Below are 24,268 nucleotides of genomic sequence, written 5' to 3'. Positions count from 1 at the left end.
CAAGAAAATGTGAAGCTGTACTGGAGAATGTTAATGTCATGGATATTTGGCAGGACTTTAACCAAATACTACACGCTGACTAATAGATGTGCAAATTTGTAGAGCTATAAACAAGAAAAACTCCAAGGGCGAGGTTGAATACTTTTCAAAGGCACCGTATACTTGTAATAAGTTTCTTTTCAATAGCTGTGAACAAAAACAAACTGATTTGTAGGGCAATAGTCTTCCTGTGCAAAAAGGTTAACAGCAAACACATTAACATGAAGTGCTTCACATTTATTCTAAGCCACGACATCGTCTTTGGAGAAGTATTTTAAAGGCACATTACTCGATCCAACTGTAATGTAAATAAATAGCTCCCCTGCGGGCAACAAAACACAGACTCGGAATAGTTAATAATGTATGTGAAAACATCTGTATTTTGTATGGCCTTAAGAAAGTCCTGATTTTTTAAAAATGTTTTGTTTAGAATGTAGCTCAGCCAGTGCTTCAATTGAAGCATTGTGGCTTTCAAGAAAATACCATTTCATTCAGAGCTGTGAGCTCAGTAACATGGACTTTATGTTGGGTATTGTGGCGCATAATCAGAGTGAAAAAGTTAAGTGTCATTTGTATGATGTTGTCGTCACGGTGGTACAACCACCTGACACAAAAATGTTAGAGAACAAATTGATGAGAAACATGATTCCTTTTTAATGAATAATAAAGTGGGAAATGTGAAACGTTATCCACTTTAAAAAGAATATTTGCTTCATTAACTTTCTGCCTAGTGTATGGGGGTTTGCTGAACTCTACGTGGCATCAACAATGATTGGTTATCACACAAAGATAAAGTACATGAATACTGCAGCAGTCTCAAATGAGAAAGACTCCCGGGTTGAAGTTTCTTATCTGAAAGCTTTCATGTGACTTTTGTAAAATTCTTTTAAGGAGAAAATCTGAGGATAAAAAGCTCCTTGTTTTCTTCTCAGTATAATTTTTTTGTGGCTGAGGCATAAAGCGAGAAGTCCTTTGAGATTCAATCGTTGTCTTCCTGAGCTTCAAAGACTTCCATACTTGACAGCTCCTTTCGTGCAACTTTGGCACTTTTTTGACAATGTAAGCAATTTCCACGCCAGCGGCATTACAGCTTTGTTATGTAAATACAGTACATGTGGGTGAACAAAAAAGGGAACAGAAAACAGTGTATTCAAGATTATTTTAATATTATTAATATGTATACTTTAGGCTTTAGAAATATAACTATCAATGACAAAACTTCCACTGGAGTAATGGTAGTTTGCTTAGGCCCCCATCAAATCAATTAATTACAATATACACATTATGATACAGAGCAGATTTTAATCTGAAATAATATTAAAATAAATGCTCAATAGATAAAGGTTTTAATATTTTTTTTAATCATTTTTCTTCACCTACTGTTATTAGCCATCTGTGAGTTCTGAGCACACCCAAAAATGTAAAGCCATTTTCTTCTAATAAACTAATTTAAGTGCAAACATTTTTTTTCTTTAAAAAGACTATGATTGCAGCATCCAACTTTATAGATTCAGATTTCAAGACTGAGGATTGTTAAAGCCGAGTGCAACAAGGCAGTCCTCAACCCTCTGTTTTTTTTTTGTTCCATTAGAGTAGTTATAAAAACAAACAACAAAATAACAAAATCAGTGCAAAGTTGTTGATGGGGAGATTCCACTTAAGCAAAGACAGAAGTGGTGGGTGAATGTGGATGGATGCAAAATTTTCAGATGCTCACGCACTTGTTCGTAAAAGGATAGTTCATCCAAAAATCATATTTTAGTCAGTAACCCTGAGCCGAGACTGGGCTACACAAGGAGGTTAAAAAAAAAAAAGGTACACACAGATTATGACACTTAAATGAACTATCCCTTTAATCTCAAGCCACAATTGTCTGGTTTGCATCTCACAAAGCAAAGCTTTATTTCCAGAGGGGACAACCGTCTGATGAGATTTGACATGGAAGAAAGATTTTTAAAAATCTAAAAATGTGTTAAAACTCCAGAGAACAATAGTACATCAGCGCAATAGTCCACAATTGCACCACACCTTTTCTTGCTTCATTCCTCCACTAGGTCAAGTGAGTGATAAACGAAAAGAACAGAAAAGCCATTAACAAAAATCGGAGGGGGGAGGAAGGGGAGGGGTATAAAAGAAAAAGGAAAACTTGCAATGCTTGCAGGGTGAAGAGCAGCATCAGACTCTGGGTTGCAGGGTTCTTTAGCAGCAGAAATATTGTGGCTATACTACTGTTCCACTGGGAGAGCTGGCTTGGTTTTGGGATGACAATAAACCCTGGAAAAAGGAAAACAAGGAGATTTGTATTGGGAAAGTTCACATACTGTAGCAAAAAATCAAGCAACAAATAGCGCATTAGAAATTAGTCTCTAGCGTCTTCTTTCCATATCCCGGTCCCCTGCATTTAATCAAAAGCCTGTGCACAGCAGTCAAAGCGGATGCCGAGTATACAGTGTAAGACTAATGATGTCTTTGAGAGGTTTGCTTGATCAAGGCACTTTTCCAGAGGGCTTTTATAACCTCTTGATCTGACCTTTTTTTACAGGGAGAACTTACCAAACTGTTAAGCGTTACGTGTTTATTGCACTTCTGCTATTACACACTCAATCCTTAACCATAAAAATTAGGTTTGTTTGAACTTTTTTCTTATTACTGGATTCTAATTGCAGTTTTTATATTAAGTGGTTTGCAATAATCACAATTTTTCCCCACTACAGGCTGTGTGGAGCCATGATTTTAACTGCTACTCCTCAATATCATGGTATTGTTTGTGTTCTTACTTGCCTCTAGCGCCTGTTAAAGTAGTAACAATCTCACTGGACTAACTAGCCTGCATGTTCCAGATCCAGACTATCATGTGCCTCGTTCTGGCAAAGTCTCTCAAAACACAGACAAATAGGGAAGTATATAAGGGTGTATACACATAGTAAGCTGTAAGCATGTGAGGAACTGCAGAGATTCTTTGGGCAAATACAGAGCCATTTGCATAAAAGCTGAAATGTGAGAGTGTATGCAGATGACTTCTTGGGCTATGCTGCTATGCATTGTGGGATGATTATGATGAACCAATGAACACACTTCATATGGATTAACGTCTTCTTTCCCCTCGCAGGTCTACACAGGAAATCCTCCTTATCAGGATGTATTATATAACCAGACTAATATTTTCATAGCATGGGTTATATTTGAAACTTATGCATAATAGGTCTTTCACTGGAAAGCAGATGTACATTACACAAAGTCTGATATGTTACTTGCCTGTCTGCAAAGAGCTTAACTATAAAAGCTAAAAAATGCTATTCCAAATGTCCATACGTTTATTATATGCTTTCAGAATATGTCTTGATTTTTAGTTACAGCCCACCAACTGATTTTTAGGACAACTTAAGATTGAAAGACACTTCAATTTATCCCCACATTTCCTACATTAAAAAGAACTTACCACTTTGCCTGGCCTCGCCCATGTGCAAATAAATCCCTCCTGACAAGCAGTCACTAAACAGTCCTCTAAAAATATGAGTACAGTCAGTCTCTCGTGTGCTATCTTTTTACAGATGAGGGGCTCAAGGAGGGGCACGTCCTCCATGCGCGGGCACAGCAGAGTGCCCAGAGTCTTAGCAGGGTCTGTTTTGGTTTTTGTCAGCAGGTTGAGCTTGTCGCTGCTCTTGCTGGTGATGTGACCCATGCTGTGGTTGCGTTTGTGGTCCTTCTCGTGGTGGCGCTCCTTCCGGTCATGGAGTGACAGCGTGGCAAACTTACTCACACCTGTAGCAATGGCACTGTCCATAATACCACTGCCGATGCCACCGCCACCGCCTCCGCCGCCGCCACCACCGCCACCACCGCTACCACCGCCACCACCGCCGCCACCACCACCACCACCACCACTGCCAGCCTTGTTGGTATTGTTTGCCGTTGTTGTTGTTGTTGTGGTGCCGGCTGAATGGGGTAGGCTGTTGGAGCGTGGTAATGTAGTAGATTGGGAGTTAATGCCAGGAGTATTGGCACCACTGTTGTTTCCATTAGTAGTGTTACTAGAGGTGTTAGTGATTATAGTAGCACCCGCAGGGGGGCTGGTAGCATTCATCACGTTAGTGTGTGTCCGTGTCCGTGAGAGCGGAAGATGGGGGAAAAGGATGTCCTCAGTGAGGTCCCATAGGCACAGCTGAGTGTCCTGGCCCACTGAGCCAAACCGGTATGTGACACTAACAGGCCGGCTGTCCGTGGAGTTGCGCTTGGAGAGTCGAGACTGCGTACTGTTGGCCCGGTCTCGTCCAAAGTGGATCATCTGATCCTGGAAGTCCTCATCGCTGCCACTGAACTCCATCGGGTCACTCTCCTCCACGCTGGTGGTGTAATGGTCAAACGCCACCACACTAACCCACGACTTGTGCCCATGACCTCGGGCGATGACTCTGCAGTCCAAAAACGACCACACAGTCACTAGATCGTCCTCTCCACCTGCAACTATGTACTTTCCATCAGGGCTCCAGCACACGCACAACAAGCCGCCAAAGTAGCTCTTCATGGTGCCGTGAAGCTCGACCGCGTCAAAGTTGAAGACTCGTAGGAAGCCGTCTTGGCTAACACAGGCTAGGAACTTCCCATCTGGAGAGAAGGCAAACTCATTCAGAGCCCCCTCACCCACTGTCCATTTAAGGAGAGGGTTCCGTGTGGATTTACTCTTGCAAGTGTGTACAGAGTAGTTCTCTCCCTGTTTAAGCAGCTGGTAGTGGGGTGCCGTGGTGCCACAAGTATGCTCCACGTTGTACAGGTACATATTCCCACTGGCATGAGAGACCAGAAACAGGCTCTCAGAGCCGGGCACCCACTTCACGCATGTTACTCTGGACTTGTCTATTAGTCTCTGACAGGAGGAAGGGAAGGTTGAGGTTTGAGAGGCAGTCAGGGAAGGAGAGAGCGGAGGGAGAAGGGGAGAGAAAAAAAAAAAATAATGTCAGCACAGCATCATCAAGAAATTGATAGTCTGAACATGTTAAAAGTCTTAAAATTTCACAGTGAATACTCTGTTAAAGTCCTATGCCATTTGGTAATATTCTGTTTAAAGGTGTTGGGCAGGGAAAATACAAAAAGTACTAGGGCTGGGACAATGCGCCTATCTCCTGATTCAATACTATCACGATGCTTGAGTGCCGATTCAATATGTATTGGGATTTTTAAGTATTGCAATCCTACAAGTATTACGATTCATTATTACGATTTATGTTCACTTTTTTAACACTAGACCATCAGAAAAAGTTGAATAATACGCTTCTAGGGACTTTTACTTCGGAAAATATCTACATTAATACAGTAAAATGTTTTGATTTTCAGCATGTATGTAGACAGATATGTCCTGAAGTCAAATATATTAACCACTTTGGATTTAAAATGTGAGGGTGCAGGTCGTATCCATGCAGGCCGTTTTCTGCTTTGTCATTTCGGCTCGCTGCGGTTTGTTTTGGTGATGGATACAGAACGGATATGACATCACGTTACTCTGACTACAACAATAAAAGCAGTAACTTCCTTCTAAATTTGCATAGACTCAAATGAAGCAAATATATCGATTGATTTCAAAATCGTAAAAAAAAAAAAATCATGATACAAAAGTGAATTGATTTTTTCCCCCACCCCTAAAAAGTAGCACAAAGGACAAGAAAAACTATGGGAAATCCTTTGAGCACATTAAACATTTTTATCATTCAGATGCTTTAAATGATAATCGATTTAGTGAAAATGAATGTGAAAATCCACCGTCTCTACTAATTTTTCTTCTACTGACACACACAACTCTTAATAATCTAAACTCAGAGTCCTACCTCCTCATTGAAGAGCTTGCTCGTCTCCTTCTTGATAGGGTCAATGAGCTGTACTTGTCCTGCCGAGAAACCCACCAGCAAGGACACACTCTCTGCTGTGGCGGTGAGGTGGTTGAAGTCATGACAGGTGGGCTGCGTTCCCTTGTAGATGCGTTTGTCTATCGGCTTGCTCAGGTCAGCAGCCTGAAGAGAGAAAGCATGAATGCACATGAAGTAACCTTTAAATATCTAAAATGACTTTATGTACTTTGTTGCATTACAAAATGTCAGTAATAAATCATTGGAGCAGAATGTGCTTCATTTCAAACACAAGGAATTTAGAGGAGCTGAGGGTACAATGTTGAAGACATTCAAGTTGGCATAGATTCAATTATAGAGGTATGGCTTTTTCTCTGTAGATGGATAGATGTTAGCAATCATACTGTATGATTTACAGTTTGTTTCTGATGTCAGGGAAACATTATTTTTCTGCAGTTAACAAGACACCCTGGGCATATACTGTAGATAACAAGTATAACACCGGTTCCATTTGTTAATGATTTACAGTTTACACTACTGATGGAATGGGAAATTCATTGAAGATGATGACTCAGTGGTTCCTCCACTACTGTTAAATGTGACATTGGGTGTTTCTGTCTCGCCTCAGAGACAAAATGTCAAACCAAGTCTTAAAACTAGATCAAATCATCAAGAGTCCAGTCAAAAACACAGCTCTCATGCCTCAGAACAGCATGCATGATATTAAGACAGTGCTTAGATGATTGACATTATCGGCAAAGAGGGTAGATAAAAAGCGTATGCCAACAAGTTGTGAAGGATACTTTGAAGTAAATGGACTTGAATTTATATAGCGCTTTTCTAGTATTCCGACCACTCAAAGCTTGTTACACTACATGTCAGCATTCATCCATTCACACACATATTCACTGATGGCAGAGGCTGCCATGCAAGGTGCCAACCTGCCCATCAGGATCTAATCTAAATACTCATTCACGCACCGATGGCACAGCCATTGGGAGCAATTTGAGAATAAGTGTCTTGCTAAAGGACACTTCCGACAGGTGACCGGAGGAACCGGGGATCGAACCGCTGAACTTCGATTGGTGGACCTACCTCTGAGCCACGGCCACAGGAAGTAAGAAGGTTACGGATGTGCACATACAGAAAATAAACAGGTCTGTTAACTGTTGGCTGTATTAATGTAGCCATGTATCTGCTCCAGCAAAACATATAGAAGGAATACAATTTTCAATCTCTTTCAGCTTCTTTTAAGTCTTTTACTACAAATTCTGTACTACAAACTCTGGAACTGTTCTATCTATCTTCTGGTTCTTCAGTTCAGTTTAGCCAGTCTAAAGCTGTTTTGCGGTGGAAAGATAACATGACATGCACATGTTTCTGTGTGAATAATTAAAAGGCCATGAGTCATTGCTTCAAGTTAAAAGTCAGCTGATTTCTGTTCAACATGTGATGTCAAGTCAGCTGTTAGCTGAAACCCATCTAGGGTTAGATAGACAGATAGATAGATAGGTGTATCATGTGGCAGAGCCTGTATCTTCATATACCAGTATACTGTAGGCAACGTATCGTGATAACGCTTGATAGCGAGTCATCATATGATTTCCACCTTTGCTCTCTCTTTTTGCATATACGTCAGGACCCACCATCACCAAGAGTTAACGTTAGCATTTCCCTACAAGCAGAGCAAAGTCAGCTTAGTTTGAGGAGAAACATCCCCCAAGCTGAGAGCAGAGTGTCATTATTAATCAAAGGGTGACGGCAGCAGTTAGTTTGTCCATATACTGAATCGGCATCATCATCAGATGATCAGAGGGCTCAGAGGGTAGAGCAGGTTGTCCACCAATTGGAAGGTTGGTGGTTCGATCTCCGGCTGCTTCAGGTCACATGGTCGATGTGTCCTTGAGCAAAACACTTAAACCCAAATTGCTCCCGAAGGCATAGCATAGGTGTGCGAATGAGTATTTAGATTAGATCCTGATGGGCAAAGTTGGCACCTTAGCAGCCTCTGCCACCAGTGTATGAATGTGTGTGTGAATGGGTGAATGCTGACATGTAGTGTAAAGCACTTTGAGTGGTCGGAAGACTAGAAAAGCGCTATATAAATGCAAGTCCATTTACCATCATTGTGATTTTGTCGACACCCGTCAGTCAAAAGGCGTCGACAGGTGTTTATGGATGGCAACGTACGACCTGTCACTGTCATCACAAACTAATAATCGTTACAGCAGCAATGTCAACCCTGACAACTTATATTTAATCAAAAAGATCAACTTTATCCTAGTGATTGTTAACAAAAACTCACGAGTCCTACCATCCAGTAAAAGCCTAAAACAGGTTGACGGACTGGGTACATAATTTAGCCCCCTGGCCTCGAGAGTAGCTGCGGCTGCTAACGTTAGCTAGTTCCGTTCAAGGCCTATGGAAGGAGGTCAGGTCACGGGTCTTGGAGTATGGGGGTATCACGCAAAGCTTAAAACGTTCCTGTTTGCTGCTTGCCTTTTCTTAAACCAGATAATGATCTTATATACTGCACTAGAGCTTTTACTCTTGTGTGTTATACTCTATTTTAGCTTCCATCCTAACTTTTATTTTTAGCTTTTTATTTTCTAATCTTTAATGTTTTTATAACTGTTTTAATTATGTCTTAATGTTCTTTTGCACTTTGTCGCAATGTTCTTGAATGTTTCTGTAAAGCACTTTGAATTGCCCTGTTGCTGAAATGTGCTATACAAATAAAGCTGCCTTGCCTTGCCTAAAATGCAAAACAAAGTTTTGTTTAACAGTGTATCAAGGTGCCTTATCTTGCCATCTTTTCCCATGATGATAAATCATCATCAGATATGACATCATTCTGCATTGTGAAATAACCCCTCTACCATTCCTCGTTAAGGCGTAACCAACCTTCTGGAGGAAAAGGTGCTACCTAAAAGTTGACTTTCAGACTTCCTGTTTGAGTTGAGGTAGTTTACACAAGTAAATCCAGTAAATTAGACCCTGAGGGTCATTAAGGACAACACACCCCCACCACAACAGCCTGTTCTCCCTACTGTCCTCTGGTAGAAGATACAGGACCCCCAGGACTCTCACCAGCAGACTGAGGAACAGTTTTTTCCCCCAGGCCATCAGACTTTTAAATAGATAAATCATACAACACCGTCTCACACAAAAATATATCTTATATTGTATATGTTCTTAATATATATGTTCTTAATATCAAGATTCAAGATTCAAGATGTTTATTGTCACGCCGGTTGTACAGGTGTGAAATACTTTTTGCTGGGAAGCTCCATTAAAATAATAAGTTATATTACAATTATAAAAGGAAATACTTTGCACAAGAGCATATTAAGAACATATACAGGCATATTATATATTTATACCCTTGTACAAAGTATTTCCTTTTTATAATAGTAATGTAAACTCTTTCCCTCCTGAAATAAGAAATGCTTCATCCCTGGACACTTTCAAAAAACACCTCAATCACCACCTAGTTCATCTAAGCCTATGATCTCAGCTGACTCTTCCTACACATCACTCTTTTAATTACTTAGCTATAGTTTCTCCTCTATAATTTAGTTATGTATGAATAAATGTGATGTGTTTTGTTTTTTGTCTGATGGGTCTTACTTGTCTGTCTGTCTATGGTAACAGTATGTGTACTTTTTCTCAAACTGAGCTGTCTATGGATGCTAAATGAATTTCAGTGCATACTGACAGTTAAGTTGTATCGTATGTTATTTATTAGTATGATTTTGTGTGCCAAAGGGCCAAAATACATTTCTGATCTTCTGCTGTGTTATGAACCATCCAGACCTCTCAGGTCATCTGGATCAGGTCTGCTTAGTGTCCCCAGAGTCAGAACTAAACATGCAGAAGCAGCATTCAGCTTTTATGCACCAAATATCTGGAACAAGCTCCCAGAAACCTGCAGGACCGCTCCAACTCTCACTTCTCTTAAAACTTTCCTGTTTGCGGGTGCCTTTTATTCTGACACTGCACTATAACTTTTACTCTTTTGAGTTGTATGCAATTTTAGCTTCTATCCTAGCTTTTATTTTTAGCTTGTTTTTATTTTCTAATCTTTAATGTTTTTATAACTGTTTTAATTATGTCTTAATGTTCTTTTGCATTTTGTCGCAATGTTCTTGAATGTTTCTGTAAAGCACTTTGCATTGCCCTGTTGTTGAAATGTGCTATACAAATAAAGCTGCCTTGCCTACTTTGTAAAGCGTCCTTTGGTTTCTGAAAGGCGCAATATAAGTCAATTAAGTCAAGTTATTATTATTATTATTAAATCACCCCCCTTGCATGTGTGGTACCCCCAAAGCTATGACGTATTGATGACACTGTTTCCATAGGCCTTGGTTCCGTTGAAGCTCTAACGTTAGCTCCTCTCGTTAGCAGCTTCAAGCTAACTAACTTAGCAACCAGCTAATTTCAAAGTCAAGCACCTGCCTGAGTTCTTCAGCTACAACAGCCAACACAAGCCTAGAAGTTCAGCAACAGATAACCCAGCAGTGATGTGTCTTAACAAGCAGTATTGATGTCTTTCCCGTTGCCAATAGCTACCTTTCTGACGCCTTTGTAGATGTAGAAGTAGAGCTCCCGGCCCACATTGAAGCAGATCCGGTCGCCGTTACCGGACTGGTCGTTGACGTTCACGAAGGAGACCTTGACCGGGTTGGACCCTTGCGAGTTGAAGGGCACCCTGTTCGGGCGGCTGTATTCGGAGTGAGTGAGGAGTTTGTAGACGCCTTCCCGAGTGGTGAACTGAGTTTTAATTTCGTTCATCTCCTTCCCTCCTCCCTCCGCCGCCATCTTTGAAATTTAACATTCATTCCCTTTTCCTTTCCCCCAGAGCCCGGATGTGACGCACGGTTAGGGGAAGGGAGGGGGGAGCGGTGGTGCCATGTAGCGGGCAGTCCGACTCTCCCCGTTCCACCTCTTTTAATACATCCATGGTTCCCCCCAACGGTTCAGTGGGGAACTGGTGGAGGAGGGCACGACTAGAGCTGTTTTACAATAATAAAGATGCCACAGGTTTTTTACTTCTGTAAAACTTAAAAAAAAATGTGGGAGAAAAAAACCCAAAAAACACAACATATAGCCTATATATTTTACTGTACGGATTTTGAAACTCTTTAAGTATTTTTTAAATATTTATATATATATATTTATATGTATTTATATATTATATATAAAATGTATATAATATATATATATTTCTCTCTATATATATATTTATATTTATATATTATATATATCATATTTATATAATATATATTTATATATACAATTATATATATTTATATATTATATATATAATATTTATATTATATATATTTATATATATTATATATAATATTTATTATATATATATATATATAATATATATATATTATATATATTATATATATATACAGTATATATATATAAAATATATATATGAAAAAACAGGTTGACAGGTGGTCAGGATGAATATAAAATTATATTTAGGCTGCAGTGCACTACCAGCAAGAGCAGGTAAAATATGAGTTTTATTTTGAAAATAAAAAATATACAACATATAGCCTATATATTTTACTGTACGGATTTTGAAACCCTTTAAATATTCTTTAAATATTTATATATATATATAAAATATACATATGAAAAAAAACAGGTTGACAGGTGGTCAGGATGAATATAAAATGATATTTAGGCTGCCGTGCACTACCAGCAAGAGCAGGTAAAATATGAGTTTTATTTTGAAAATCACCGGATGGACATATTATTTTGGTAAAATCTTGAAAAGGTCAATTAGCAAATTAAGTGGCGTTTTGAACTCGTGTCAATGCTGTTTATGGTGTGTAGACTGCTGCTCACCTGTGTGGCCACACTTGGCTGCATCATATCAAAGGCACCTGGTGGTTAATTAATCTACCATCTTACAGGACTACACAATCTCACAATACATCTTTTAAGTTGGCCTATTTTTACTTAAACGCGCCAAATGTCATGGCATATAGAGGAAGACGACAACTCTCCCTTCCAGGTATCAGTATTTTCCATTTATTATTTATTTTTTTGCAAAATTAAAAACATATACTAACTTTATATTAAGTAACATATTATATTAAGGTTTGCATGATATTCATTTAGTAGGCCTATATGCTTTCTTGGACATTCTGGCACTGAGTGGGTCATTTGAGTAGCTTTTTCTACTTTTTTTAAACAAATATGTGTGATGTCTTTTGAATGTGCTTAAATGCATTATTGCACTACAAATTCATATTTGTTCTCTCCAATTAGATCACAAGGATAGACATGTGCCCAACAACATGGACCAGCTTGCTTTCAAATACATGGTGAGATCAGTTTATCACCATATTGAGAGAGAGGGAGAGCTCTGGTCCTTTTTTCCAGTCTTAAAATTAAAAATCACTTGCATTTCACTGTTTTCTTGCTTTGACATATAAGTGTGAACTGGAGTGACCTCTGTTCTCTGTCAGGAGATGTGTAAAGTGGAGTCCAGCACCGATTCTGACTCAGAGATCAGTCCAAGATGGTCGGACACCAGCACTAGGGTATTGTTTTATTTTTGAATGTGAACATTACACACACAATAAGCACAATTACATGAGTGACACTGTAAACTTGTGTAGTATACGTAGATTTTAAATGGCTTAAAAAGAGTGTGCCCAGTCCCAAACATAGGACTTTTTCCATTGGATATCTCCATGAATTTTGTTTTAAAGGGGACCTATTGTGCTTTTGTGCTTTTCCCCTTTCATTTTGCATGTTATATAGTTTTTTTGTGCATTTAAAAGGTCTGCAAAGTTACAAATCCCAAAGTCTACGCCAAAGGGAGACAGAGCTCAAACAGAGCGTTTCAGACAGAAGGTGAAAAGAGGTGCTGCAGCACAACCGGTATGAGAAAAGTAAAGCGTTTGTTGAACATTAAAGCATGGAAACATGTTCTAGTAGAAACCCAAAATACAAATATGCGCCTGGGGAAAAAAAGCATAATAGGTCCTCTTTAAAATTGGATCAAATTGAGTTTCTTTCCCAGAAACTGACTCTACATGCCCATTATCTTGGCACCAGACATACACCTTTCTACTGTATCTTTTGTGGTCTCTGTAACATAATTTATGAAGGGCACACTGGGATGGTTTCCAGCATGTATTGAGCTTTTTGATTGTAAAAATGAATCACTTGTTGATGCAATAAATCCCTGAATTCCTCATTGAGCAGGGATGTGTGAGCAGTACACCAGAAAGCGGGACCTTTCGGCGGACACTGCCGTTAACACACAAGCCCGCTGGAAGGCACGGCTGTTATTCTTTAGTAAGCTTTCTCCTTTGTCTAATAAATCCATTTCTGCTGCAAAATCCTCTACTGTTCTATGTGTTCATGAATGTATGCATGTGTGCTTGTGATTGTAGTTTCTGGACCCATACGACGGGAGCTCTGAGGATTCTGACGAGTCAAACATCGATGTGGGTGTCTCCGGCAGGCGAACGAGACAGCAGGGAACAGGGGGAGGGGGAGGAGGAGGAGGATGCTGTCGGTTCTCGGCGAGGAGCAGGAGATTTATCCTTCATCACCCTGCTTCTGTTGCCCCCAGAGAACTGGTGAAAAATGGGATGAGAGATCCTGTAACAGAGCAGCAACATCCTATGGATGTCCAGATGAAATGTGGGAGTGACTCTGATCTGTGTGACATTATGCCCTTGCACAGTGGTTGTAGAGATCTCACAGAGGAAATGGCCAATGATTCAACTATAAACACCCAAACCATGGATGTAGAATTGCATTCCCAATTTGATGATTCAGGCTTGCACACTACAAGATCCTCCACACCTCACACACCTGGACCTGTAACCCCAGTGGAAGGGAGTTCGTCCCAGATGCTGGATCGGTCCTCTGAGAGATCCCACTGCCCCTTTGACCCCAGATCGCGTCACAAGAGAAAGCTGGGTTTCCCTGGAGCTGAAGTGGTGGAGCCGGGGCAAAGAAAGAGGCAGTGTGTTGTCAACATGGAGTACAAACAAGAAGAAAGGGACTCTGCATTTGAACCATGTTAGAGCCATCCAATCATGGACTGACAGACTGAAGTACTGCAGTCATATTCAATGCCTTAAACGATTTAAGGTACAATGAAAGACTCTAAATAGTAACCAGGCAATGCACTTTGTCTACTCATGAATAGATAGATAAAACGGTGTAGTGACCTGAGGGTTTATATTCTACCTCCAGTTATTTTGAGTGTCTCACAGGTGTCACATAATGTGCTGATTGTCTTTAAGCAATTACGATTTTTGTTGGGAAAAATTACCATAGTAACCTCGGTCTCCATAATAGACACCTATGCACTGGCAATGAAGAAACTGTATTTTCCCATACACCAATTAAAGAAAAACTTCTGTCCGAAAAAAATTAAAAAGAAAATTAAACATGATACTGTTTTGTTTTTTTGTCCACATAAGCTTAATCTGTTTGAGCCCCTCCTGATTTTAATGATAAAGACCGCACTCAGTAACTATAGCTCCACTGAACTCTAGCCACAGGTGCCCCATCAAAATATAATTTTGTTAAAATGAGGTGCTGATAAAATTTTACATTCTAAATATGTATCAATGAGGGAAAAAAAAATATATATATATATAGATTGCAAATTCCTCTTGGAAGTCAATGGGTGAGCAATATACGAACAAATCTGCTGTTATTTTTGTTCATATCCATGAATTATTTTGTTGGTACCCATTTATTTCTGGGATTTGCCAATGTTTTCTTATTTTTGCTCATCTCTTAGGTAAGAGAAAATTTCACGAGTGGTCTATTAGGGGGTTGTCGCAATATACAAGTTTTGACGCTAACCGTGATATTTAAACTACACACAATAAACAAAGCATGAAGACAGAGAGAAGGAACTGAAGTTCAGCACAAAGTTCAAAGTCCACTTCCATGTGCTCTTTGGTTCGGTGTTGAAAGTGTCACCATATCCAGAGGTCAAGAAATGATCTGGGATCTGGGAAACAAGAGACCTTCATCTCCTCTGCAAATTCATATTAAAGTTATTGGATCCATTCTCTGTGATGCTGTCTACTATTCCAGTTTGCTGAACCCAATTTATAAAAGACAAGAGTGGGATTCCCCTCAGAAGTATTAATTAGGACAATCTGTTTCCCCGTTAGCGTCAATTTTATTTATCACGAAAGACCACGCTTAAGTCATTAATGCAGTTAATTTCATTCCGACAGCCTTTATTCAATCTAAAAACATAACAGTTTCCTTCATAAAAACATTTTTTACTTTCAACTTTCCCTTTCCACAGTTCATCTTCTCTTCATTTACCATCTGTCATCATTCTCTTCACCTTCTAAGACACTTTGCAAAAACACTAAGAATGACTACATGTTAATTACTGCTCCACGAATGTGTTTAACTACGTTCTATATCGGAATGCAACAAGCCACAAACTACTTTTTAAATACTGGTTAATATAAGCAATGAATGTAGGTGATTATGTGTGGTTTAATAATCAAGACTCTCTGGTCTTCAGGAATGACTCATGGTTTCATCTACTCAGTGCACAGGACAGCAACTCCACGCTCATAGAAGCTGTGTGGATCTTCCTTGGTGGCGATGTCAAAGTCAACAGTGAAGATGAGGTCGGACCTGGTGAAGTTCAGGTACACGGGAAGAGTCACCTGCGATGACGAGAAAACAAAATGTGATGAGACACAAAGCCATTTCAAAAGCTGAATTCCCTCTGGGATCTGAGCCCTTTTTTCCCATTACTAGGGCTTCAACTCTCTTAATATATAAACGTGTGTAAACTCAGTACTGTAAGGCACAAGCAAGTAATATCCTTAGTTTCAGCACAACATGGGCTATTTGAATATGTATGCTGCAGAGATATCACATATTATAAGAAGTTATAAGACCAAGAAGTCAAAAGAAAAAGTAAAACGGAATTTGAATGTTCCAACAATCCATTCATTTTCTACAACAAACTGTGCAAAAGTTTACTCTCTCCAATCACGTTTGTAAATCGTCAATACACCATTTTACAACCGTCATTGGCGCAGTGCTTCGTGCACGGTTCACCATCTAATACAGCTTGTGATTGGAGAGGAGAGTCAACATGTCTGCCAGAAATCTCATTCACCAAACAGAAACATTCAAGAGTTGTTTGTATAGTTGGCATTGGATAAATAAGAATATAATATATCACATTATCGCTTTTTGTATTTTAGAAAGTGTCCAAAAACAACAGCGTTTCCTTGATGGATTACCAAGCCCCTGGATGGATTATACGAAGAAGTGATGGCTCGCTGTAACGGAGGAACGGCGTGCTGCAGGACAGTTTTTAAAGTAAGTTGCTACATACATCTGTTATAGAGATATCATAAAAAGTATGAAGTGAGTGACATGACCCCAGAGGTTTAACGGCGTCATCATATCTTTTTCTAAATCGTCTGACTGTATAGATTATTTGATAGAAAGATTAATAGTTTTATGTCTGTGTATACATATCTTGTTCATACCAAGTTTCTCTTCTCAGCGTTGCTTTGCTTGATCCAGCGAAGCTGAGTGAGAGGCAGCTCAGTGGAGATGGAGGTGGACAGAGACAGCTTGTTGTTGGCACAAATAGCTCCCTGCAGTTTCAGACCTGAGAGAAACAGTGAGGATGTTACACATTAGAACCCTTGAAACTTCATTTTTACAAACCTTTGGGGACAATCAACTGGATTAAAATGTTCAAGAGTTGTGTGAGTATTTGTCACATTCGTGACTAGGGCGCTAGAGAATTAGTAGGACCCTGCTTGTCTGACCTTTGATGCCGAAGCTGCACGCATCCAGTGCGGCGCCCTGGGCGGTGGTGACGTTGACCTCCAGACACAGCTCTTCCAGAGACCAGCTGTTAGCCTGGGCCACATACTGGCGTGTAGCGGTGATGTAAGCCTCTGGTACAAACAGGCTGCCGAGGCACACGTGGATGTTCTGGAGAAGGAGAGACAGGAGGAGAAAAGAAAGATACCAGTACTGTGAGTGGCTCTGTCAATGTTTAAGAAATCTATCATGCTATTTGTGTACAGGTTGTTTGATGCTGTACACAAACAGTACCTTCAGTTCCTTTGCACCCCCGCTGGCAGCACCCTGGGAGATCTGCTGCAGCTGTTTGATGCGCTCACTGAAGTCTGCCACCCACTGGATCACAGTCATGGCGGCTGGAACGGTGTACCGACACCAGCTGCGAGGGAGGATGCCTGGGAGAAAGAAATACCGGTGTATTCCAGTTAATCCCTCAAAGTATTATCTGTTCAAGGACATCTTGTTGGTCGAGACCATATAGACTGTATATAAAGATGGAAGACATGACAGCTCCCCAAAAGTGAAGCCAAAACATCTCGATCGCCTCCTGGTGGCTAGCTGCAGTATAGGCCATAAACCCTGCCCTCTCCATGTTAGCGAATGGGACACGGACCAAACTAAAAAGTAAAAGTACACGTCAAATAATATTCTCAAAGATGGTTTCGGTCATTTTAGTTCAGTCTTATCACGCTGATGCATGTCCGAGTATTCATTTTTCTGACGAGTTTGGTTTTAATATGTTATTTGATGCTATAAAAAGGGGGTGATTGACAGCTGTGATTGGCCGCTGCTCTGAGTGACCTCGATACCGCGGCTCCAGGCCCCTGATCACTACTGCGCCGACTCTGGCTCCAAATGACATCAAAATCTCAAGATAGCAGCTCCCGTATCCGGGATATTTTGGCTTCACTTTTAGGAAGTGGAGACGCGTCGTCCATCTATATACACAGTCTATGGTCAAGGCCGACAATGAGTTATTTTAAGTGTGCAGTGACTTTCCTATATTTTCTTAAGATATTACCTTTAACAAGTTCGCTAATGAGTGTGCGCAAGTCGTTAGTCTGCTTCTTCTTGCCCCCGCACACTTGCACCACATCGGTCAAATCCTGACGGACCTCCTGCAGCATTTTGCCACCCATCTTCACCTCACGCTCGAAGAACCGGAACAGTGGGTCCTAGTGTTTGTGTGTTTGGACAAAGAGGACATTAAATCAAATACAGAATGACACCAGAAAAAGTAAGTACATATTCATCTGCTGAAATTCAAGCCTGTGCTTTTATTTTGTTTTATTTTACCCTCGTCACCTCATGAGTCTACATAAAGTCATATAACAAAACAACTGATCAACATAGCAGTAATTGCCGAGTATGTTGCACAGAACACAATGTTATGGGTCTGTCTCCTGTCCTGAAGTCTGCTTGCCAACCACCTTTCCTCTTATTTCTGCCATTACCTTGATGTTCTCCACTGTCCGTTTGAGTGGATTGACTGTTTGGGGCACGAGCTGCAGCCAGTTGCTGGCAGTGGTGTAGAGGATCCTCATCCAGGCCGGCTGGGCATCAGTTGTGGACGAAGCGCGCTCCTTTATTTCCGTGTCGTAGGCAAGGTCGTCCTCATCCTCCAACGTCTGCATTTTCAGCATCTTACCCATCATGTCAATGCCTGCGCAGCCGGGCGGAGGGAGGGAGTGAGCGGGGAGGGAGGTGGAAGACAAGGCCATGGTGGGAAGTAGGGGGAGAAGAAATTAATAGTGGAACAAAGACACAAACAGCTCACCTTGAGGGTGTGTTAATAAAAGGTTTGTTTTTATATCAAAAAAGGAGTTGTGAGAGACACAAACAAATTAGAAGGACGAAAGACACACAAGGCTTCAGGCAATATTTCCATCAAGTATTCAACATAGTTCCCAAGTGGATAAATGAACCGCATTCTTGACTGGCTCTGTAAAAGAAATAAAAAAGAACCAATGTAGGGTAATAGGTTGTAGGGGTGAGGATGAGGGAGAGGGGTAGTGAGGCAGGTGGATGCTTTGGCAGCTGGGACGGTGGAAGTTTGGAGAGGGTGTGGAAATCAATCTGACAAAACAGGGAGGGAGGGGATGATAGAGGGGATGGGGAGGAATGTGGTTGCTTTGAATCCTACTCTGAGGGTGGGGTGGGGATAATATTTCAGCAAAGCGACATGATGGCTGTGAAATACAGCCGCTGGAGGGTGAGGGCACACACACACCCTTCCTTTGGGCAGAGCACCTTTTTAAAGTATGATGGCTTTAACTACAGCTAGGCTAAACTATGGGACTACGATATACAAGACTGATACTAGGAGCTACTTGTGATAGCATAGAAAACTAACTGGTGAAATGAACCCATGAGAAGATGAGAGATTAGTGGAAGGGAGCACCCTTAACATATTCTTTGCCACCACACACACACACACACACACACACACACACACAGTATTCTGCCCAAAGCAGACACAAAAATATTAAGATCTTGACTCCTCGTCGTACCCTGTCAAAATAAAAGTAAAGACACTAGAATAGAGAGAGAGATGGTTAATGAGCTGCTCTGAGAAAACATGAAATCTTAACAGATGGATTGAGGAAGAAGAAGAAACAGGATGTGTTATGGTCCAGTTACTGTGACAGAACACCAGAGTACAGATGACGAAGATGACCAGCTGTGGCGTACCCTGAGTGGTGAGCAAGACCTTCTCAGCATTGCTGGGCAACCCGAGCCAGGATGGAGTCTGAGTGTCGGGAAGCATCTCGACCCAGTGCATGAACTCCTCGCGCCTGTAACAAATCAAAATAAATATTTCTTTAACTGGTTGAGGTCATCAGGAAAACAACCTTACAATATTAATAAACTTAAAGTGATTTTAAGAAAAGCCACTACTGACCTGATACCGTCGGGCATCTTGATGTCCTTGTGCCCGTCGACCTTGAGAGCCAGTTTGAACTCGCTGTCGAAGCTTTGCTTGGTGAAGATGCGGTCCAGGAAGGTGTTGAGCAGACGCTGGTCAAACTCATTGTCAATGCGACCGCCATAGATGGACTGGGCCATCAGGGTTTTCAAGGCCGCCCAGGGGATCTTGTCTGGTGCAATATTTTGACGACCCTGTGTGTGTGTGTGTGAGTCATATTTTTAATACACTGTCAAAACTCTAATACTGAAGTAATTTATCTGATGAACTTACTGTTTGAACTGTATGAATTTATAGGTTGTTGATATAAGTGTATATTGCCAACAAATAATTCTTATGATGACACGTTAAAAATCGGAATTGAAATTTGATTAAATAATTGATTGAAATAATCTCCAACCTTAGCAGTGTCATCCAGCCAGGTGTCAATGGTGTCGCAGGCAGAGCGGAGGTCAGACTCTCCAAACTCATATTTCTTGGACCAGCCCAGTGGTGCATAGCGCAGACGCTCCTGAATGACTGCGTGGAACCAAGCCAGCAGGAAGTAGAGACGAGCACGCTCGTTGGGAGCCTGCAGAAACATAGAGAAAAGTCATTAAGATGGCAAAGGTGGAGGACGTGTGCAGACAGCATTAATGATTAAGCTTTTGGTGGAAAAGTGTGAGTGTGAGTATGTCGGCAAGATAAAATCACCTTGCACATGCGAGCCACAGGGATGCTGCTGAAGGTTCTGAGCATGTTGGCCTTGACACCAGGAGGAGGCTCGAACACAAAGATACGACCGGCACGAAGCAGATTCACGGGAACCTGCCGGGAAAAACACAGTACTGAGACTTTGAGGAGGGAAAGAAAAAAGAAACTCTGGGGCTAGAAGTGAGAATTAATTCACAGCTTCATTATAAAAGATTATGAAATGTTGGAAATATTTTTATGAGTGATGTAGTTTACCTTGGGGTTGATCTCCATTGTCAGGAAAAGCCTGAAGCTGGAATGAGGCTGCAGGGAGTGGAGCTTCTTTTCTAGCTGCATCAGCCATCCGGGGGCCAAGTGGACGTTCTCCAACATCACCCACCTACAAGACAAAAACGGTCAGGATACCAGCACAACAAAACAAAGTGTACATACTAAAAGAAATACACAGAACAAACGTTACCCACCTGCCAGACTTGACGGCAGTGTTGATGTCTCGTTCTGCCTTATTGAAGCCTTCAGCCGAACCTGTAGACGGTGTAGGAACACAAACATTGATCAATATCCTCACTAAACGTTTAACTTGAGGATCTTATTTGTGTGTCAAGACAATGAGCTTATTCCTTCCTTACCAATAGAGATGGAGGTGATTTGTTTGTTCTCCTCAGCAGCCAGATCTCTGACCAGGCCGCTGGCGTCATAACCTGGTACTGAACACATCAACACTGGAGTGCTCGGCTTCACCTACAAGAGACAGGAGACGGAAAAGTCAGCGACGGATTTAACAACACCGACGATGGCAAACGCCACTGGAGAGAAAATGATTAAAGAAATATTGGTTCCTACCTCCATATCCACAATGTTAGCCAGGTCAAGCGGCTGTTCGATGATGTTCATGAAGGTCTCTCCCAGCACCTTTGAGACAAAAATGTGCGACATAGCCTGCAGACGGTCGGGGCGGAAGGCCTGAATCAGCAACAGCTGGTGCACTGCCTGGCCAATGGGAGCTGGTGTACAGGGAAGAGCAGAGCAGGTCATGTATACAGAGAATATATACATTCAATCAACATCTGGTTGGTCTTAATGTTCATGCATCATTTGCAAAATATGACAAATCGGTATACTCACTGGACTGCTTCTCCTCTGACCACAGATAGGGAACAGCCAGATCGGGAGTGTTGCTCTCAATCCACATAAAGAATTGCTGAAGTAACAAAAGAAAGCAATAATGATCACTGATACAGTTTGCATTGAAAAGAAAGTAGTTTATTAAGAGGTATGCTTATACTTATGTTTGTTCATGAGCAACTTCTGTTTAATTATCACAATATAAGTGATACCAGATGGACAGTATCTGCCAACACTCACCTCATCAGCCTCAACCTTCTCCACCAAGTCGCTGAATGCTGGCAGGCGGCTGAGGCGGACCATGGCCTCACACTGGTCGGTGGTCAGACCCTTCACTTTGGGCAGCGACATGCCAGTCAGAACAATCTCCTTACCACGCAGGAAATGCTGGAACTCTGTATCATATGAGGGCTCACTGGAAAGAGATGGATTATGTTGTCTGATGTTACTGAGAAACCTTGTTTTAAGTCATACTATCACTAGTCGTACATCAGTGTAATACTGGCATCTTACCTGGTGATGCCTTTAATGCTGATCTTAGCCAGCAGCATGGCAAAAGTGATGTGGTCCTGGTGCAGCATACCTCTGGCTGCCCTGTTGAACACCACCTACATAAAGAAATAAGCAAATTATGTCTACTACAGTCGTACCACCAAAGAAAAGGAGTCTCTTGTTTTCAAACTGTGTGGTTCAAACCTGGAAGAGGTCCTTGGTGATGACATCGAGTCTCTGTGAATGATCGGTGATGCCCTTGAGGTGGGGGTTCTCGTACAGCACCGTGTGGTAGGTATCCAGGAAAAAGTGGAGGGAGTACTGGTACAGGAAGTGCATCTGGAGCAAGATACAAAGAGAGATTTGTTTATTAAATGGTTGTTTGGCTAGTTTACAAGTATTAGGCAGAATAGCTTAGTGTGCATGTTTAGCATTGGTGAGATTTAAAGCTGTTACACACCGGCATTTTTTTCCGTGTGATTAATTTCACAATAAAAGCCCTATATATATTATATTCACAGGTGACTATTTCGCATTTCGTATCATTTATTCATCACAACCCCGGTGTTCAACAAAACAAAAAAAAAAATCTATAGCCAAAAACATATACAAAAAGGATTGGCTGCGAGAGCAAGTAATATGTGTCCAGACCTGGTTGAGAGACTCCATGGTGAAGTAGATGCTGCTGCAGGCAGAGGACAGAGACAGGTATTGCTGCGACACCGCCTCCACTTCTGCCATGACGATATCGGTCTCCTCCACCTTCCTGGTCACCTCAGCTGCCTCCTTCTTCAAGTTCTCCAGCGTGGTGATGATGGTGTCATCATCAAGGATGCGGCCTTTAACCTCATTGAGGGCTTGCAGCAGGGATTTTTCCAGCTGACGCAGACGCAGTTGGAACTCACCTACAAGAGACAGAAGGACAGTTGTTAATCGACTTTATCGTTTCACTGAACTCTTTTTCCACCGTGACTAAAGTCTGAATCATCTTGGATCCCTGTCAGTGTGCGTCATCCCCAGCTGTGCGCTATCATTGTGTTAGCACATCTGTCTCACCCTGCAGTTTGAGGAGGTCGGAGCGTTTCTCATCCACATCAGGCCTCTCTGCCTTTAGGACCTCGTTGAGACACTGGCTCTGAAGGCTGCTGCGTGTCACCGTGAAGTTGACAAATGTAACACGAGAACACAAGTCTGGTGGGAACTCGACCTGCATACACAAGAGACACCATACAACACAGATTAACTTCCTTTTACAATCCTTTCAGACGAAAGCCAATTTTATTTATGATAGACGTTGTTACTAGATCTATTAAAATGGTTAAATACCGTCTAATAATCTTACATTATCCATAGATAAGACCTAAATGATGAATCTACTCACCGTTGGGTCTCGTGTAGAAAGGAAGATGACGAACGAAGGTGACAGATCGATGTCCTGGTCTCCCAGGGTGATGAGGACACGCCCTCCAGTCCTGCGAACCTCTCTGTTCAGCACCGGGTTAAGGATGGGGTCGTAACTTTCTACGTCCTTGAGGGCAAAAAATAAATAAATTGCTATAAATGAACAAATCCTTGATGAATATTTTGGACAGTGACAATTTAATGTTGGCAATGTGAAGTAGCCGTTCATACCTGGACCAACAGTGGGTTTCCGAAACGCAAAGCACTCTCCAGGTTCTTCCTGAAGGCGTCATCCAGGAAACTGGTTCTGGTGATCTTGCGTTCTTTGTACTCATTCATTATGAACTCTGTGGCTTGGCCTGATGGGTCGATGATTAGCGGGTACCTAGAAAGAGGGATGGTGTAGAATAGATCAACGTGGGAAGTTAAATCAACTCAAGGCCAATTAATACACAGGAATGCTTAAACAACAGTAACAAAAAATCTAAAAACATTGCCAGAGGAAGAGAAAGATACTGACCTGTTGAACCTCTTGAGCATGATGGCGTTCTCAGTGCAGAGGTCATCAGCTGGGAGGGAGTTGGCTTGCCAGCGGAGCCTCTCGTCAGCGTTGGACAGGTACTCAGTTCTGGCAATATCAGTACGGAACTGGGGGGAAAGAAATGCGCTTTTATGATTTTAAGTCCTCCACATATGTGTGTGCCTTGAGACACGTTTTAAAACAACAACAGTCAAACAAAAATCCTGATCCACAATTAGTTTTTAGTGAATTTATGGATCAGGATCAAACTCACTAGGATTATCTATTTACATTATTCTATGGCTAATGGCTATACATTTGGCAAATCTGCTTATATGATCATGACATCCTTTGTGCATTCCTGACCAA

General features: G+C 41.3%; 3 protein-coding genes across 6 annotated transcripts in view; 1 reads left to right on the top strand and 2 right to left on the bottom strand.

Annotated features, from left to right (window-relative positions):
- Positions 1-1,181: 1,181 nt before the first annotated feature.
- Positions 1,182-10,809, bottom strand: wdr20a (WD repeat domain 20a). Its single transcript, XM_074659844.1, has 5 exons — positions 10,449-10,809; positions 5,859-6,041; positions 3,907-4,903; positions 3,479-3,852; positions 1,182-2,313 (listed from the first exon to the last, which is right to left on the bottom strand). Exons 1-5 carry the CDS (start codon positions 10,695-10,697, stop codon positions 2,260-2,262), a joined length of 1,857 nt encoding a protein of 618 aa, XP_074515945.1. The 5' UTR covers positions 10,698-10,809; the 3' UTR covers positions 1,182-2,259.
- An 867-nt stretch (positions 10,810-11,676) lies between these two features.
- LOC141783791 (uncharacterized) lies at positions 11,677-14,322 on the top strand. 4 transcript variants are annotated; one of them, XM_074661301.1, is made up of 5 exons: positions 11,677-11,913; positions 12,171-12,226; positions 12,374-12,445; positions 13,113-13,208; positions 13,307-14,322. In XM_074661301.1, the coding sequence occupies exons 1-5, from the start codon at positions 11,877-11,879 to the stop codon at positions 13,946-13,948; spliced, it is 903 nt and encodes a 300-aa protein (XP_074517402.1). In that variant the 5' UTR covers positions 11,677-11,876; the 3' UTR covers positions 13,949-14,322. The 4 variants fall into 4 exon arrangements, with proteins under 4 accessions (XP_074517402.1, XP_074517403.1, XP_074517400.1 ...); XM_074661302.1 differs by having other exon boundaries at positions 11,679-11,913; positions 13,116-13,208; XM_074661299.1 differs by having other exon boundaries at positions 11,679-11,913; positions 12,371-12,445.
- Positions 14,323-15,101: 779 nt separating this feature from the next.
- The window catches only part of dync1h1 (dynein, cytoplasmic 1, heavy chain 1), a 32,334-nt gene continuing 23,167 nt past the window's right edge, over positions 15,102-24,268 (bottom strand). Inside the window, exons 56-78 of the mRNA XM_074661298.1 lie at positions 23,900-24,027; positions 23,611-23,764; positions 23,360-23,506; positions 23,035-23,185; positions 22,630-22,883; positions 22,183-22,317; positions 22,000-22,094; positions 21,727-21,901; positions 21,487-21,562; positions 21,205-21,365; positions 20,991-21,102; positions 20,826-20,886; positions 20,617-20,740; positions 20,362-20,475; positions 20,069-20,239; positions 19,645-19,862; positions 19,434-19,537; positions 18,197-18,405; positions 17,764-17,917; positions 16,995-17,137; positions 16,703-16,871; positions 16,415-16,539; positions 15,102-15,574 (exon numbers count right to left, since the gene is read on the bottom strand). Coding sequence (XP_074517399.1) covers positions 15,446-15,574; positions 16,415-16,539; positions 16,703-16,871; positions 16,995-17,137; positions 17,764-17,917; positions 18,197-18,405; positions 19,434-19,537; positions 19,645-19,862; positions 20,069-20,239; positions 20,362-20,475; positions 20,617-20,740; positions 20,826-20,886; positions 20,991-21,102; positions 21,205-21,365; positions 21,487-21,562; positions 21,727-21,901; positions 22,000-22,094; positions 22,183-22,317; positions 22,630-22,883; positions 23,035-23,185; positions 23,360-23,506; positions 23,611-23,764; positions 23,900-24,027 — 3,309 coding nt within the window. The 3' untranslated portion in view covers positions 15,102-15,445. The remainder of the gene's footprint in view (positions 15,575-16,414; positions 16,540-16,702; positions 16,872-16,994; positions 17,138-17,763; positions 17,918-18,196; positions 18,406-19,433; positions 19,538-19,644; positions 19,863-20,068; positions 20,240-20,361; positions 20,476-20,616; positions 20,741-20,825; positions 20,887-20,990; positions 21,103-21,204; positions 21,366-21,486; positions 21,563-21,726; positions 21,902-21,999; positions 22,095-22,182; positions 22,318-22,629; positions 22,884-23,034; positions 23,186-23,359; positions 23,507-23,610; positions 23,765-23,899; positions 24,028-24,268) is intronic.

This window comes from Sebastes fasciatus, chromosome 15 (assembly GCF_043250625.1).
Source record: "Sebastes fasciatus isolate fSebFas1 chromosome 15, fSebFas1.pri, whole genome shotgun sequence".
Lineage (NCBI taxonomy): Eukaryota > Metazoa > Chordata > Actinopteri > Perciformes > Sebastidae > Sebastes > Sebastes fasciatus.
This window is presented reverse-complemented; position numbering and strand designations above follow the sequence as displayed.